This window comes from Muscardinus avellanarius, assembly GCF_963383645.1.
Source record: "Muscardinus avellanarius genome assembly, chromosome: 8".
NCBI classification, from domain to species: domain Eukaryota; kingdom Metazoa; phylum Chordata; class Mammalia; order Rodentia; family Gliridae; genus Muscardinus; species Muscardinus avellanarius.
In genome coordinates this window covers 85315951-85331879 of record NC_137794.1, presented here as the reverse complement: position 1 = coordinate 85331879, position 15929 = coordinate 85315951, and the positions used below count along the sequence as shown (strand labels likewise).

The 15929-nt window shown below is 39.8% G+C and overlaps 1 protein-coding gene across 1 annotated transcript in view; it reads right to left on the bottom strand.

Annotated features, from left to right (window-relative positions):
- Positions 1-13160: 13160 nt before the first annotated feature.
- Positions 13161-15929, bottom strand: part of ENPP1 (ectonucleotide pyrophosphatase/phosphodiesterase 1) — a gene marked incomplete at both ends in the record, with an annotated part of 80918 nt that continues 78149 nt past the window's right edge. Inside the window, one exon of the mRNA XM_080700743.1 lies at positions 13161-13331. Within this exon, the coding sequence (XP_080556869.1) occupies positions 13161-13331 (171 nt within the window). The remainder of the gene's footprint in view (positions 13332-15929) is intronic.

Sequence of the window (15929 nt, the reverse complement as noted above, 5' to 3'; positions counted from 1 at the left end):
GACAGGCCTAGTTCTCCTCTCCTATTGACTTGTTAATTACTTCTAGCTATGTTAATTTACATTTGAATAGTTGCCTGCTTTTAGGCAGAAACCAAGTCCTTGCACAGATTTGCCCCTCACCCAATTTTTGAAATATATTAATAATCATAGCTTTCTCAATTCTTCCTAGGCCATTCCCAATACTGGTACAAGAATGGCATGAGGGGTGGGGTTCAAATTAATGCTCCATCCAAGATACAGCACGTGGACTTGACTTTTTATACACATCTTATATAAAAAGTACACTTTTTATACTCCATCTTGTTTAAGTAATTCTGACATAGTAAACGTCCCTGTAAGGTACCTCCCCTTAGCCTGTAAGGTAACTCCCCAAGCAAGGTGTGGCAAGGTGTCTCCTTTCATGAAGGTCGACCCCTCCTACCATCTTAGTTAGCTTATCTAATTATGTAGATCTGTCTTTAGACAGAGAAAGGCCTAGTTCTCCTCTCCTATTGATTTGCTAATTACTTTTAGCTAAATCAATCTAAGTTTCAATAGCTATTTGCTTCCTGACCAGAGCCAAGCCTTTCTCTCTCCAGGTCTGCCATTTTGACACAATTATTTCTGAAATATATCTATTAATAATCAGAGCTTTCTCAAATCTTCCTAAGCCATTCCCAATACTGATACATCTCCACCATGTTGTATCCCATTAAGATGTATGACTACAATGCACCAATAAAAAAAATTTTTAAAAATAAAAAAGAATAAATTGAAAAGACTGAAATATGAGTCATAATTTATGAATATTGTACCAGTATTGGGAATGGCCTACATGATTAAATAAGCTAGCTAAGATGGTAGGAGGGGTCCACCTTCATGAAAGGAGACACCTTGCCACACCTTCCTGGGGGAGGAATCTTACAGGGACATTTACTATGTCAGAATTACATAAACAAGATGGAGGTCATAGGTATAAAAAGTCTGGTCCATGTGCTGTATCTTGGGGTGGTGAATTGGCTTGGACCACACCCCTCATGCCATTCTGGCATGGGGCTATAACTGTCTTCTGTATTTCTATCTTTTTAATAAACTTCTTTAAATCTACAACAAGTGTCCAAGCTATGTATACTTATCTTTAGCTCAGGACAAGAACCCCGTGGTTTTTCTGTTTTGGGTTGTTTTGGATTTTGTTGTGGTTTGAGGGAAATTGTGTCCGAGACCCTAACAGGGGTCCCTGGGGACAGTTTCCCCAAAACCATAACATTCCCACACGGTAATATATTTCACCGTAACAAATAATGTTTTGATTTTTGGACTACAGTTATCAAATTGTCCTCAGATTTGTGTTACTCCCCCTAAAATATGATTGCCTATGATCCCACTTTCACAACACTGAGGGTCTTCATTTATTAATTCTTTTCTTGTGGGAAAACACAAAGTAGATAATTTTCATACCTTTGATTTAATTAAAGGACTAGAGCTAAAACATTTTTATGCACTGTACCTCAGGGCTTTTTGCACTTATTTCCTACCAGACTTTAGCCCATTTTTTTAACTGAGAATTAACCTTCCTTAACTTTTTTTTAATAAAAAAAAAGTTTATTTCAGCTCACAGCTTTAGAGGTTTCAGTTTTCTTGAATATACTTTTATTGGTGCATTTTGATCATACATTGTAATGAAGTCCAGAATGATAGGGACATACATGCACACAGCACGTGGTGAGCTTCCCCTCCTCGCCCATGGCTCCTTCCCCTTCCCTGTGCATGGTATTGAGACTGGCATTGATACTTTCATGTATGTATATAGCATCATTTGAAGTGTTACCTGCAAGTCTCCTCCCCTCCATCTCCCCGCTCCATCCTCCACTAGGGTTTCTTCTCCTCTAGCTGGAGTCTCTCTTGTATCCAATTTCTCCTTAGCTTCCACATATGAGAGAAAATATATGACCTTTCACTTTATCACTTAACACGATATTCATGCTATTAATGTATTATTAATAAATCTAACTTAAGAATTTAATGGTGTTTTTCTGTTTTTGTTTTGGTACTAGGGATTGAACCCAGGAGCTTTCTACCTCTGAGCTATAATCCTAGACCTTTTATTTTTTATTTTTAAACAGGGTTTTGCTAAACTGCTGAAGCTGGCCTCAAATCTCTACTCCTCCTATATCAACTTCCTAAATACTGGGGTTATAGGTGGCATGTGCCACCATACTTGGCTTTAAGAATCTATTAAAAAAAATCTCTTCAGGTTTGGGATGTAACTACTGATGGAATAGAACTTGATGAACTTGAACGTTTTGAATATGCCATGAAAGAGGCAGTATGACGCACTATTTAAATACATAAGCTTTGCCAAGAACTGGGTTCAAATCCCTGCTTGGTTGCTAGCCAGGATTTGAACTAATACTTTCATATTGCAGAGAAGACAGCTGAGAAAACCTGTAAGTCTTTTAGCACAAATGTCCAGAACAAAATAAGCACTTGCTAAATGGCATTGTTATAATTATTTTCACGTTTGACTTGTTTAGTATATAAAAATTTATATTCATATTTCTTTTGTACTATCAACCTGCTATGAGACACCTGACAGGTGGAGTTATTTATTTACTTGTAGCGGTTTTTTTTTTTTTATTTATTTGCTACCATCTCAGCAAATAGCAGGCTTCATTGCTCTGAATTTCTTTTTTTCTTTTCCTTTTCTTTTCTTTTTTTTTTTTTTTTTGCGGGTCTGGGGATGGAACCCAGGGGCATTCGACCTCTGAGCTATAGCCCCTGCCCTATTTTTTTTTTTTTTATTCTGTATTTTGAAACCAGGTCTCACTGAGTTGCAGAGGGCCTCACTAAGTAGCTGAGGCTGTCCACGAACGAGATCCTCCAGTCTCAGCCTCCCAAATGCTGGGATTACAAGCGTGCGCCACCATGCCCGGCCGGCTCCATTGCTCTGAATTTCAAAAACAGTAGGAAGTCGTAGGCAGCACAGGGGGAAGTTGCCTGAAGTCTGTTTGCTCCAGATGCCCCAGGTGGCTGTTGCTGTTTGAATCCCTCCTCCCACACTGATGCTTTTCCTCACAGAAGACAGTAAGGCCTGGGGTTGGTGGGCTTGAGAGCTGAGACTCCCGCACATCTCCTCCACCTTTGCCAGCAAGGGCTCCTGGGCAGCCCCTTGCTGGAGGAACACTGCGTGCTTTGTGGATAGGCTCCATTTGAGACATCACAGCCCTGAAAAGCTCATTCTTTCCTCTTGGGCTCACACAGCAGCAGACTTTCCACTGGATGGAGTCATTGGAACAATTGTGAATGGCCCTTGACAGACATTCTTAATCTTTTATTACTTTTAAACATTCTGCCTTGTACCCTGGGAAGATATCAATAAGTGACTTTTTTTAAAAAATAATTCAAAGAAAAACACCATCTGGCGCTTAAAAACCAGGTAGGCAAAGTAATTAATTTCTGTGTAATTGTTCTCTAAGAGCTGCATTTCTGTAACCTGTTTTTTTTTTTTTTTTTCCTATCTTAAATGGATGTTTTGGTAGTGAGGAGGTAGAAAAGAAGTAGGCAGGTAAGGAAGAGGCCTTGGTAGGTAGAAAATCTTAATTTCCTGAGGGGCAACAAATACTAATTAACTTCCAAGGCTCCTAAAAAGAGACCAGCCCTTCCAAGGTTCAGAGATAAGAATGGCCAAAGCTTCACAAAACCATCTGTTTACTAATCAACAAACCCAGGAGACATCCCTGGAGCAAGTCTGACACCTCTACTGAAAGGAGACCCTCAAAGGACATGCAAATACCCTATGCAAATTTTAAGAACTGCCTCCCAGACTCCAAGTAACAGAGGACTTACAGAGATATATTGAAGGGTCCAAGAATCGCCCACCAACCCAAATATCGAAGGACTCACAAGAGATGTAAAATGCACGCGAGGTTTATTGTGCTGCAGCTGTCCCGGCTAGCCAGGGGTCGAAACCAAGACACTATGGCCGAGGTTCGACCCCTCCCCACTCCACGCTCTGAATTTTATAACCCTAGGAGGGAGTGGTTACACACGAGGGAGTGGTTACACACATCAGAGCCTGCCAAAAGTTCGAGCCCGCCAACCTTAGAATACAACCAATTGGATACAAGGACAAACAAGTACAACCAATAATTTTAAAACATGCATCCACACACGTCAGAGCCTGCTCTGCCTTTCCCACCCACCTTGGCTGGGCCAGGCTTATCTCTGCACTGAATAATCTGCCTGGAGAGCAGATTAGCCTGGCCTTGTTTGCTGATCTAGCTCAGAGATATGGGGATGGGGTCCCATTTACAAAGACCTTGGCTGGCAAGCTGGAGATTAGAGGCTTTGACCTTGTGGGTCCCCTGCCCTCGTCCTTGAATCCTGCAACCTGGGTAGCTGGGCTTATGGATCTTCATTCTATTTCCAATCCTACCTTACTTCTATATCTTAACTCTATATTTTAATACCTTATTTCTAATCCTAATATGGAAGAAGACTTCTCTAGTTAACCTCTCATACTGGGGGGAAAGCGCTTCTTCCAGCCTGCTTTCCAGCACCCCTACCATATAAACCCCTAGATCAGTCACCAGGACGGTTACCCACTCTGGGAACACCTCCCCGTTGGGGAGGTTTTCTTTTTCGCAGGTTGCCTTGGCTTTGAGAAAAGGTGGGGTGTAATTGAAGGCACTTGGCCTGGGATACACTTGGGTAGTGACCTGAAGGCCTCCACTGGGCATCAAGGTCGACCAGGGCCCCTAGGGGTGACCTGCACTTCTTTTCTGGCAGATCATGTGGACTTTGGGAAAAAGCAGCTTGCAACTGAAGGCATTTGGCTTGGGCTACCCTCAAGTATTGTCCTGAAGGCAGCTGCTGGGCACCAGAGTCCCGACAGCCCTTAGGGGTGTTCTGCCACTTTTCCCTATCCCTTGCTGTTTCCAATAAACTTCTTGCTCCCCTTCCTGCCGTCTGTGGGTGTCATTCTTCGCTTGCCGCAGACAAGAATCCAGTAAGGAAACGCCATGTTTCTTCTCAAGAAACCCCATTTCATCTTAAGGAAACGCTGTGTTTCTTCTCGAGAAACCCCATTTCAGGAGGATTGTCCCTTTTTGTTTCATTGATTTCATGTGTTGGTTTTCTCTTTTTCTTTTTCCTTTTTTTTTTTTTTTTTTTTTTTTTTGTGGGTCTGGGGATGGAACCAGGGCATTAACCTCCAAGCTACAACCCCTGCCCTATTTTTTTATTCTTTATTTTGAAACAGGGTCTGAGTTGCGAAGGGCCTCACTAAGTAGCTGAGGTTGTCTGCAAACAGCGATCCTCCAGTCTCAGCCTCCCAAATTCTGGGATTACAAGCGAGCACCACCAGGCCTGGCTCATGTGTTGGTTTTCATTGGCTTCATTGATTTAAAAAATCTGGGCATTTTAAAATTGAACAAAACTCTGTGCCAGGCACTGTGTTAGAAACAGTGGATATCAAAATTATTTCTGTTCTCAAAAGCAAATGACTTTGGAGACACAACAATAAAGATATGAAATGATCTTTTGGTATAAGAAACACATACCAAATGCCAAATGAAAGTCACTGGAAAGATTTCTACAGTACTGAGTTTTGTGAAACTGCATACTTTTTTTTTTTTTTTTTTTTTGGTGCTGGGGACTGAACCCAGAGGTATCCTACCTCTAAGCTACATGCCCATTTTTTATTTCTTATTTGCAAACAGAGTCCCACTAGGTTGCTGAGAGCCTAAATTTCCAAGGCTGGCTCTGAATCTATGGTCCTCCTGTCTCGGCCTCCCAAGTACTGGGATTACAAGTATGTGCTGCCATGCTCAGCCAACAGTGTACTCTTGACACACCTCAGTAGATAGTTTTTGAGGAATAGCTCAAAGGATAAAGTCTCAGCAAATTTAGCAGAGGGCCACAGGTACAGAAATGTTTAGGTAGTACAGCTTCTTTGTACTTCCTAATTTCTTTATGAAGTTTGTGGTAATTGTACCTCCAAGTGGAAGCTAATGACCCTCAAAACCATATCACTTTAAAATGTTGCATTTCTTTGGGTTGCAAAGACAGCCTTTAGCAAGCCATGTGTTTGGATTTAGTGTCTGACTACAACTTCCTAGTAGGTTACAATGCCATTTAAAACACTTGTAAAAGCTAATGAATGCCAATAAATTCCATCACACATCTGTAAATCCCAAGGAGCAGGCATCCCATCTGTCCTGCCTCTTCCACAATTCCTCCTCCCCCCTAGTCCTTTGACAGAGTAAACACTTTGGGATCTACTTTCAACTCTGGCCTGGTCAAGTCTTACCTTAGTGCCTGTGTCTTAAAGTGTGATATTGAGCAAAAATAGTAGTGATATCTTTATAAAAAAAATGCAAAAGCAAGCCCCATAGATTCATTACCTTGCTTCTATTTGCACCCTAATACAAGTGAGCAACACTTCAAAACAGACCTTGAAATTATGTCACGGTACAATGTAGTTTATAAGAGTCCCAAGTGGTAGGGGTCTTGAGATTTTTTTAAATTGTGACAATTTGAGCAATGAGATTCAGTCCTTGGACTGAGACCATAGTTTTCAGTAACATAAATTTTCAATTCTGAGGTCCCCATTTTCTTTTCTTCACGTCAAAACCCTACATGTATCCATAATTTTTTGTTTTGTTTGTGTGAGGGGGGGTAATAGGTATGGAATCCAGTGGCATTCTACCTCCAAACTACACTCCCAACTATTTTTTATTATTTTTACTTTTTTTTCAGCACTGAGGATTAAACCCAGAGGCATTCTACTTCCAAGCTACATCCCCAGCCCTATTTTTTATTCTTAATTTTTTTTTTTTTTTTTGTGGTACTGGGGTTCCTGGAAGCCCTTCTACTTCCGGGCTACACCCCCAGACCTATTTTTACATTTTTTTTTATTTGGAAACAGGGTCTCCTAAGCCAGCGCGCGGCTGGCTTCGAACCTGCGCGATCCTCCTGTCTCTGCCTCCCAAGTGTGGGGATTACAAGCGTGCGCCACCACGCCCGGCCTTATTCTTAATTTTGAAACAGGGTCTCACTAAGTTTCTGAGGCCTCAGCAAGTAGCTGAGGCTAGCTGTGAACATGCACTCCTCCTATCTCAGCCTTCTAAGTACTGGGGTTACAAACCTGCATGACCATACCTGGCTTTATCCTTTTTATCTTGAAACAGGATCTAAGTTGTGGAGAGCCTCACTACGTAGTTGATCCTGTCCTTGAACCTGTGATCCTCCTGTCTCAGCCTCTTCAGTACTGGGATTACAAGCCTAAGCCACCACATTCAGCTTCCCATAAAGTTTTTGATAGTGAAAAATATCTAGGTAATGTAGAGAAAAATTATCAAGACACAAAATTTCTATTTCTTATTAAATTGTTTTGGATCTTTACTGTGTGAACACTGAAGTATATTCTTAGTTGTGAATTTCTAACATAAGATATAATGAAATTAGAAATATATTTTAAGTCACAGCATTAGTTATTAAAACTCTAAAATCACTCCCTCAATTGATAATTTATGAATAAGTATGAAATTAAATTTAAACAGGATAAAAGCTCATCTTTTGTTGCTTTCTTTTGGCCTCTTATGAATACACCTTTTCCAGAGAATGATTCTTCCATTTCTAGCAAACTAGGACATATTTTGTGCATTTCTGATTATATGTATATAATGGAAAGGATAAATGAAAGTTTTCACACTGAAAGAATTTATAGAGGTTTCAAGTTAGAGATTTTCCCTCTGGCTCAGATCATTCTAAATACTAGGATAGTTGTATATGCCTGCCATTTGGTTTTACCTATAAATATGATTAAATGTAATTAAAATACAAGAAACAGGATATAGGTTACATACAGATCAGAAATGTTTACTTTTGAACCTGAAATGACCTTTGGATCTTTTCTCCTTCCAACAATACAGCTTTGGTTGATTGTCAACAACCCTTGGACTCAGTATCAAATTCTAGAAGTACCACCTCCCTTTTCCCTCTCTACTTTCCACCACATATCCACACAGGAAAGCAGCCAAGATTCAGTATATTTAAGTTTTATTTGTAAATCCACTTTTCTTAGCATAGAGACACCTATATTCTGTAGAGTTTTTTGTTTTACAATATTTAGACTGACCCCAAACCAGGGAAAATGTTCTTGGATCACAACCATGGTAAAAATTTTACTAAATGCTTTTGAAAGCATGCCTCTGCTTCTCCTTCCCCCAATTCTTGTGATAAGTTTCAGTATAAACAATTATGCTTTCAGTTTCAAAGGTCAAATGCCAGTGCCTCTGATAAATAAGCATGTATCTATAGCACAGAGCAGCTGTTACTGCAGCAAATGGCAGAAAAAGTGAAGGGGGGCAATAACCTCTCCTGACCAATGTGGTCTCTGGTCCATATCCATCTCATCTTCTTACACAGTACCTGGCTATTATCATTTGGATATAGAATGTCCCTCAGGAAACCTCATGTATTGGCTTTGCAAAAATGTCCAGAGGTGGAATAATTGAATCACAGCTCTAGTCTCATCAGTAGGCAAATCTACAAAATGATTAATAGTTTGAATGGATTTACTGGGTGGTAATTTAGGCAGGTGGGGTACAAATGGAGAAGGTAGATGGCCTTGGGGACTATGTTTGTCCCTGGTTGTTTCCAGTCTCACTTAGTTTCCAGCTTCCACTGAGCTGAGTTTTCCTCTGCCACGCCATGCCACCATGATGTCTGCCTTGGAGCTGGCCAACTATGAACTGAAACCTTTGAAACTTCTGAAACCATGATAATGAGTAAACCTTTTCTCCTCTATGCTGTTTCCCCTCTCTTCTCTAATTCCTGAAAATATTTTAAAATTTACCTAGTTCTCTTTGTCTGCAGTGAATGAACTGATGACCTGTGGGATGTTCTTCAGAAGTTACTTACCTCACTTAAGTACAGACCTGAGGTGTGGCAGTAGAATTCAGGATAAAATATGGTTTCATTTTGCACTTAGAGAGCAAAGAAAAGCCTCTACAGGAAAAAGTAGAATAAAATTTTTATATATAGTCTGCCCTTTATACTCATGGGTTCCTTATCCATGGATTCAACTAACTTGAAAACAAAAATACTTAGGAAAAAAATTGTCTATTAACGAACATGTACAGGCTTTTTTCTTGTCATTATTCTCTAAACAAAACAGTATAATGACTTTTATATAGAATTTACATTGTAGTAGGTATTATATATAATCTAGAGATGATTTAAGGTACACAGGAGGATATGCATAGGTTATATAAAATACTATATATTTTTATACAAATAAATTGAGCACATGCAGATTTTAATACTAAAAAGTTTTGATGTCAAAATGTAGAAAGCGTCCTAGACTCAATTCCCCATGTATAACAGAGATGACTGTAAACTTACCATTCAATCTAGAGAAGTAGAAGTCAGTCTCATGTTTTAAACTAATGAATTAATAAAAGAAGAGTTCCCTTTCAAAAAATGAAAAGGAAGAATGACATACAAGAGCAACGGATGAAAAGTTAAATAGAAGTAGACAGAGATGCTTTTTCCATTTAGAGTCAGCACAGCAAATTTCAGGTTGATATTTCCTTCAAGAACAGAATATTTTAACAAAGCAAGGAAAAGAAAGTGGTATATACTATACATTGGTCACTGTGGCACTTATAGAAAATGCCTAAAGTAGTGGTCAATGCCAAAATCGTATCTATCTGAGGGATATTAGAATACCCCATCTTTGCCTTGTTCACCTTCGAGAACTCCAATTCATCCTTCCTATCTCAGCCCAAAGGCAGGGGAGCCAGGGCTGGTGTTGCCAAGAAGCACCCAATGTCTCCTCTGCTCTCCCTGGCACTCTGCTCCTGCCTCAACAGCAGTTCTTACTCCTCAGGGATATTTGTACTTTGGGTGCATATTCTCCCTTCTCAAAACTATAAGGTCTGTAACTTGTTCCTCTTTGTATTCTTGGTGTCTAGCACTGGGCAGGCACCTATCCATTTCACTAAACCCAGCTAAAATGTTTTAAATAGAGTTGGTTATGAGCCTATACATGGTCTGACAAATATATAAAAATTCAGTAAGACATTTCTGCAATGATAAACTAAATATCCTTCTGCTAAGCTCAGAAAAAGCTGAATATTACATATACAACAAGCACAGGAAGACTCTGAATGGTGGAGGGAGAAGGCAGACAGGCTAGAGATCTAAGGTCCCAAGGAACAACACTGGGCTCCCGGAGTTCTCTATTAAGCCCATATATTTCAGCCTTGGAGCTGAAGAAATCAAAGACCTAGAAACACCAAGTACGGACCAAAAAAAAAAAAAAAAAAAAAAAGCCTCAAGAGAGACCTGCGCCCTCTCTACTTTCTCTCTAGCCAAAGGACCAGAAAAGGGGTAGAGCTCAGCAAGACACAAAATAAAAAACATTATTCTGCTCCAATGAAGCGCCACAAAAAGGACTTCAGTTTGTGGTGCTTCCCATACCCATCACAAGCTGTAAAGAGGTGCCCCAGTTTCCCTTCCAGGCCAGTGTCCGGGAAGGATGAGAGGGGAACTGAGAATTTCATCCCCTCCTGGTGACACTGAAACCTTCTCTACCACCCCAGGCTCACAGCATCAGTGGGGACCATGTGGGAGCAGTACCAGGTGCCTCTCCTGCCAGAGACATAATGAGGAGCCAAATTCCCACCTTGCTTACCTCCTCTCACCCCAAGTATCACTGGAGGCTGAGTGAGGAGGAATCTTGGCTCCTGGCCACACCAGGCTACACAGAAGCACTAGCCCCATTCTCCCTGTTAGTATGTCACCAGAGAAAATCAGCTAAAGCAGGTTTACATACGATCCATAGGCTTATGGCAGAATAACTAAAATATCCAGGTTTAAATTAAAAACTATTCATCATAGCAATGTGCAGAAAAATCTTGTGAATGCTGAAAAGGAAAAAAAAATATAATCCATAGATATGAACACTGCAAATGACATAGATGTTGGATTTATCTGATGAGGATTTTACAGCAGCCATAAAAAAAAAATGCTTCCATAAGCAACAATATACACTCTTGAAACAAATTTAAAAAAGCCAGAAAATATCAACAGAGATAAAAATTCTTAGCACATGGGAGATATAAAGAAAAACCAAATGAAAATTGTCAAAATAAAAAATACAATTCTGAAATATAAAAAATCAGTACGTGGGCTCAACAGCAGGATGGACCAGATTGAAGGTGAAAATCAGTGAACTTTAGGACAGAACAAAGAGAAATTACTGAATCTGAACAATGGAAGAAAAACAGGCTAAAAAAAAAATACACACACACACACACACACACACACACACACACACAGAGCCCTGGGAAATTGTGGGATGAAAACAAAGACAAATGAAACTTCCTTTTTTCCCCAAGGTACTGGGGATGAAACCCAGGGGCATTCATTCAACCTCCAAGGAACACCCCCTGCTCTATTTTGTATTCTTTAGTTTGAAACAGGGTCTCACTGAGTTGCAGAGGACTTCACTAAGTAGCTGAGGCTGGCTGTGAACTTGTGATCCTCCTGTCTCAGTCTTCCAAGTACTGGGATTACAAGCATGTACAACCACACCTGGCTAACCAATGAAACTTTCTAAGCTACTAAGTAAATTCCAGTTGCAAATCATACTATCTGAAGATCTTTGTGGTTGGCTCCTGAGCAGTTGAAGAATGATTATCATATGAAGGAAGAATTAGAATCTGGTATATTAAAATTGACCTAAATTGGACCCAGGTAGCCTACTACTTACTGTAGCCTTTAAGTTCCACAGATTGGGAAAAAAAAATCCAGTTAATGTCATAGGGAAATCGAATTCATTGGGTCATTTGTTATCCCCACAAAGATGATGTGATCGGTGACATGTTTTCTTCAAATCTGTAGAACTTCAAAACGCACAGGTGGGCACAGAATGTCCCTGGAGCTGTGGAGTCATTCTTGTGTAGAGGAAAACATTCCTATCATTGTTATGAAAAAAAGCCACTTTGCATGTGCTGACCAGTTCTCTGAAATTTCAACCAGATAAGACTCATTTATTTTATTTTATTTTCAGTACTGGGGATGGAACCCAGGGGCATTCTACCTCTGAGCTACACCCCTAGCCCTATTTTTTTTTTTTTTATTCTTTATTTTGAAACAGGGTCTCACTGAGTTGTAAAGGGCCTCACTAAGTAGCTGAGGCAGATAAGACTCAATTTTAACAGTCTAAAAGAACCACGTTCAGAACTATTTTCAACCTCTATTAATTATCAGTTAACAGGATCGGAATTTTCCTTTTGTACAAATGTAGAAATTTATTTGGGGGGTGGTAGTGGGAATGGAACCCTTTCTGGGCTATACTCCCAGACCTATTTTATATTCTATTTGGAAACAGGGTCTCTTAGGCCAGCGAGGCTGGCTTTAAACCTGCGCGATCCTCCTGTCTCCGCCTCCCAAGCGCAGGGATTACAAGCGTGTGCCACCACGTCCGGCCAAATGTAGAAATTTTATAATAGGTAAATATACTCAACTCACAGATATTCCCTCAAAATTTAACTTCTTAAACCTATTAAACAGAAGAAATCCAAACATAATTTTAAAAAACAAGATTAATAATTTGGCTTTCAGAAAGGTGCACAAAAAAGGTAGAAATCAGATCTCATAAATATTTGGGCTTACATTAATTTTTTTCAATTAAAACTTAAAAACAATGAAACTCCAAATTAAATGTAACCCAGAGCCACTATTAAACGTATGAAGCTGCTAAGGGAACACAGTCTTTCCCAGTCCTATTAATTGGTCTAGTGTTTGTAGATACCATAAAGGTTTATTTCCAAGGGTACAGGTCCAATATCAGATGTCCAGACAATGGTCACAGCTACTTCTCCCTTGAGAAAAGTAGAAGAGCAGATTGGGCTGTGGTTTGTCTTTTAACTTAAACAATGCATACAATTCTTGCACACTGCATCTGTGTGAGACATGAGAGGAATACTCTCCTGCTGCTGTGCTGAGTCTACAAGTTTCCCTGAGATATCTGAATCACAGAGGATTCTCAGTTCTAACTCTGCTCAATGGTCTCCGAATAATGGAAAAGTGTGGACAGAGAGCTGTACAAAAGACAAGGTTCTCTTGAAAAGATTAATGATGTGTGTCTTTGGGAATAAAAAAAAACATCAGTCTTCTTGGCTAAATGTTAACAACTGTGTTTTCAACTTTAAAATGTCTGAAACTGGCTCTTCTCTTTGTTGATAGAAGCTGAGTCCAGTGATGTGTTCAACGTCTGTGATCCGTGCTCTGTGTAACATTACCAACTCTTCAATCCATGAGGAGTCATGCTTCCCTTGCTGTGTGGGTGAAAAAATAAAGAAGAAAAGTCAGCTGAGAACGTTCACCTCGCTTTCACAGTAAGTTCTCCATCTTTCCAGTTTAATCGGCTATGACACTTTGACTTTGAAATGGCAGATGCCACAAGATTTGTTAGGCATAATCTCCCTCCTGAGTAGCTCATCTTTTAATATATACATGCCTGTTTGTTTAATTAAATGTGTAAGATTTAACACATTTACTTGGAACACACAGTTATAACTTGCAAAGATATTGCAAGAAACGTCATTGGTGCAGCATTAAAAAATATTGGAAAATAGAAACTACATGGTATGGTAGAAAGAATATGGGGATGAAGGCCTGGTTCTATGACTATTCTCTAGTCAACTAAGGCAAAGTACTTAACATCTGAATCTTGATTCTATTATTTGTGTTTTTCTTCTAGGGTGGTTTTGAGGATCAAAACACATACCAGCTGTTATGAGAATATGTTATCTATACATTTGCATGAAAAAAGGTGGGGAAAGCCATAAAATACAATCTTATTTCTGATGAAAGTGAAGCCTTAGATGATAATGGAATCAGAAAATAATTAAAGGTGGATATTGTGACAAATGAAAGCAGAGGCAGTAGTTGAATCTGGCAATAAAGGTGGAAATCACACATCTGTGTGTCAGTGTAAGTAAGGTACTCTGAAAATGGCTACTGGGAAAGTGTCCACTCTTGGTGGGCTATGCTTGTATTTTAAAGCTATTCATCAGAAAAGCTTCATGCAGTTAGGTGTGGTGGCAACATGCCCATAATCCCAGTACTTGGAAGCTGAGACAGGGGACTACAGGTTCAAGGACAGCCCATGCAAGTAGCGAGACCCTCATCAACCTAGCAAGACTTTGTTACAAAATAAAAATAAAATAGGGCTTGAGGGGAAGCTCAGAGGTAAAATTCTTCTGGGTTCAATCCCCAGCACCCCCCTCCAAAGTCCATGTACTCTTGGGATATTATTAATTGAAAAGATATAGATTTTTACATACAAAATAGACCACCCAGCTCCATCTTCCCATTAGCCTCCAATCACCCACTACCCAATGCTCTGTATCCCTCTGCTGTAATCCTTACTCTGGATCTAAAAGGAACAGCTGACTTAGTGGACGCCATCAGTAGAAAGCCATGATGCCCCAACATTCACAAGGCATCTGTTCCCTCAGGCTACTATCAACTAATCCTTTTCACTACTTTGGAGATGAAACCGAAGGAGGCAGTAAGTATGTATAATATACCTTAAAGTAGTCCCCTCTCTGATTTAAATCTAGTATTTAGCATCTTCTTGGTATACTGCCATTACAGAATTTGATAAAAATGTTTTCCTCTCTGATAGTGGTATAATAGGATAGTTTTGGAGATGGTAGAGTTGGAAAAGGAACTTGACGCCTAACTCAAGGCATTGCGTGTCATTTTGGTGGATGTGATATAAGCATAAGCCTGTAGCTAACTTCTTTTTCTTGGTGGAATGCACAGAATTGAAATATGAAATATAGAGGAGCAAAAGCCATCTTCAGCCCATGTGGACCAAAGCCACATGCAACAATGGTGTAGCAGCAAGATAGGAATGTCTGGGTCCCTAATAGTGCTGCTGATACAAAACACCATCCCAAGACTTGGAGGTCTAAGCAGGGCCTCCTGCTAAGTATCAACACCTTGCTTGCTGAAGTCACTGAAATGATGTTCTTTTAATTGCTGCAGAACACCACTCTGACACATTTACTGACAATTTTATCTCTCAAAGAAAAGAAAGGAATACTTGGTATATGTCCAAAAGCATCAACAATGTCAACCATTTAGCAGAATTAGGTATTCAACCAAAGTCCAAATAATGTTTTGTTATTCTGCTAGTAATCGAGAATAAGGAAAAAAGCCGGGTGTGGTGGTGCACACTTGTAATCCCAGCATTTGGGAGGCTGAGACAGGAGGATCATGGTTCATGGACAGTCTCAGCTACTTAGTGAGGCTCTTTGCAACTTAGTGAGACCCTGCTTCAAAATGAAAAATAAAATTAGGATTAGGGGTGTATCTTGGAGGCAGAATGCTTCTGGGTTCCATCTCCAATACCAAAAAAAAAAAAAAAAAGAATAAGGAAAAATAACTTCAGTATGGGGTGGTACTAGGGATGGAAACCAGGTGCGTTCTACCTTTGAGCTATACCTCCAGCCATTTTCATTTTTATTTTGAAGCAGGGACTCACTAGGTTGCTGAGAGCCTTGCTACATTGGTGAGGTTGGTCTCAAACCTGCAATCCTCCTGTCTTAGCCTCTCAAGTACTGGGATTACAAGCATGGGTCACCATGCCTGGTGGAAAAATAATGAGATATGTGCTCTATGAGGAATCATCAAGTAATTCTGAAAGATTATCATAAAATAGAGTAATAATTTTCATTTCAATTTAATGGATGATACATTGAAAGACTACTAGATTGGGGATGGCAAATGGGTTGTTATATTCCATTCCTTGGCCCATGTAATGGTTCAAGATCTCTGTTTTAGTCTCTGCTGTGTCCCTAGTACCTGGAGTAACTGGCAACTAATATTTAATAAAGAATAAACAGCTAGATAAAAGAAGTGAT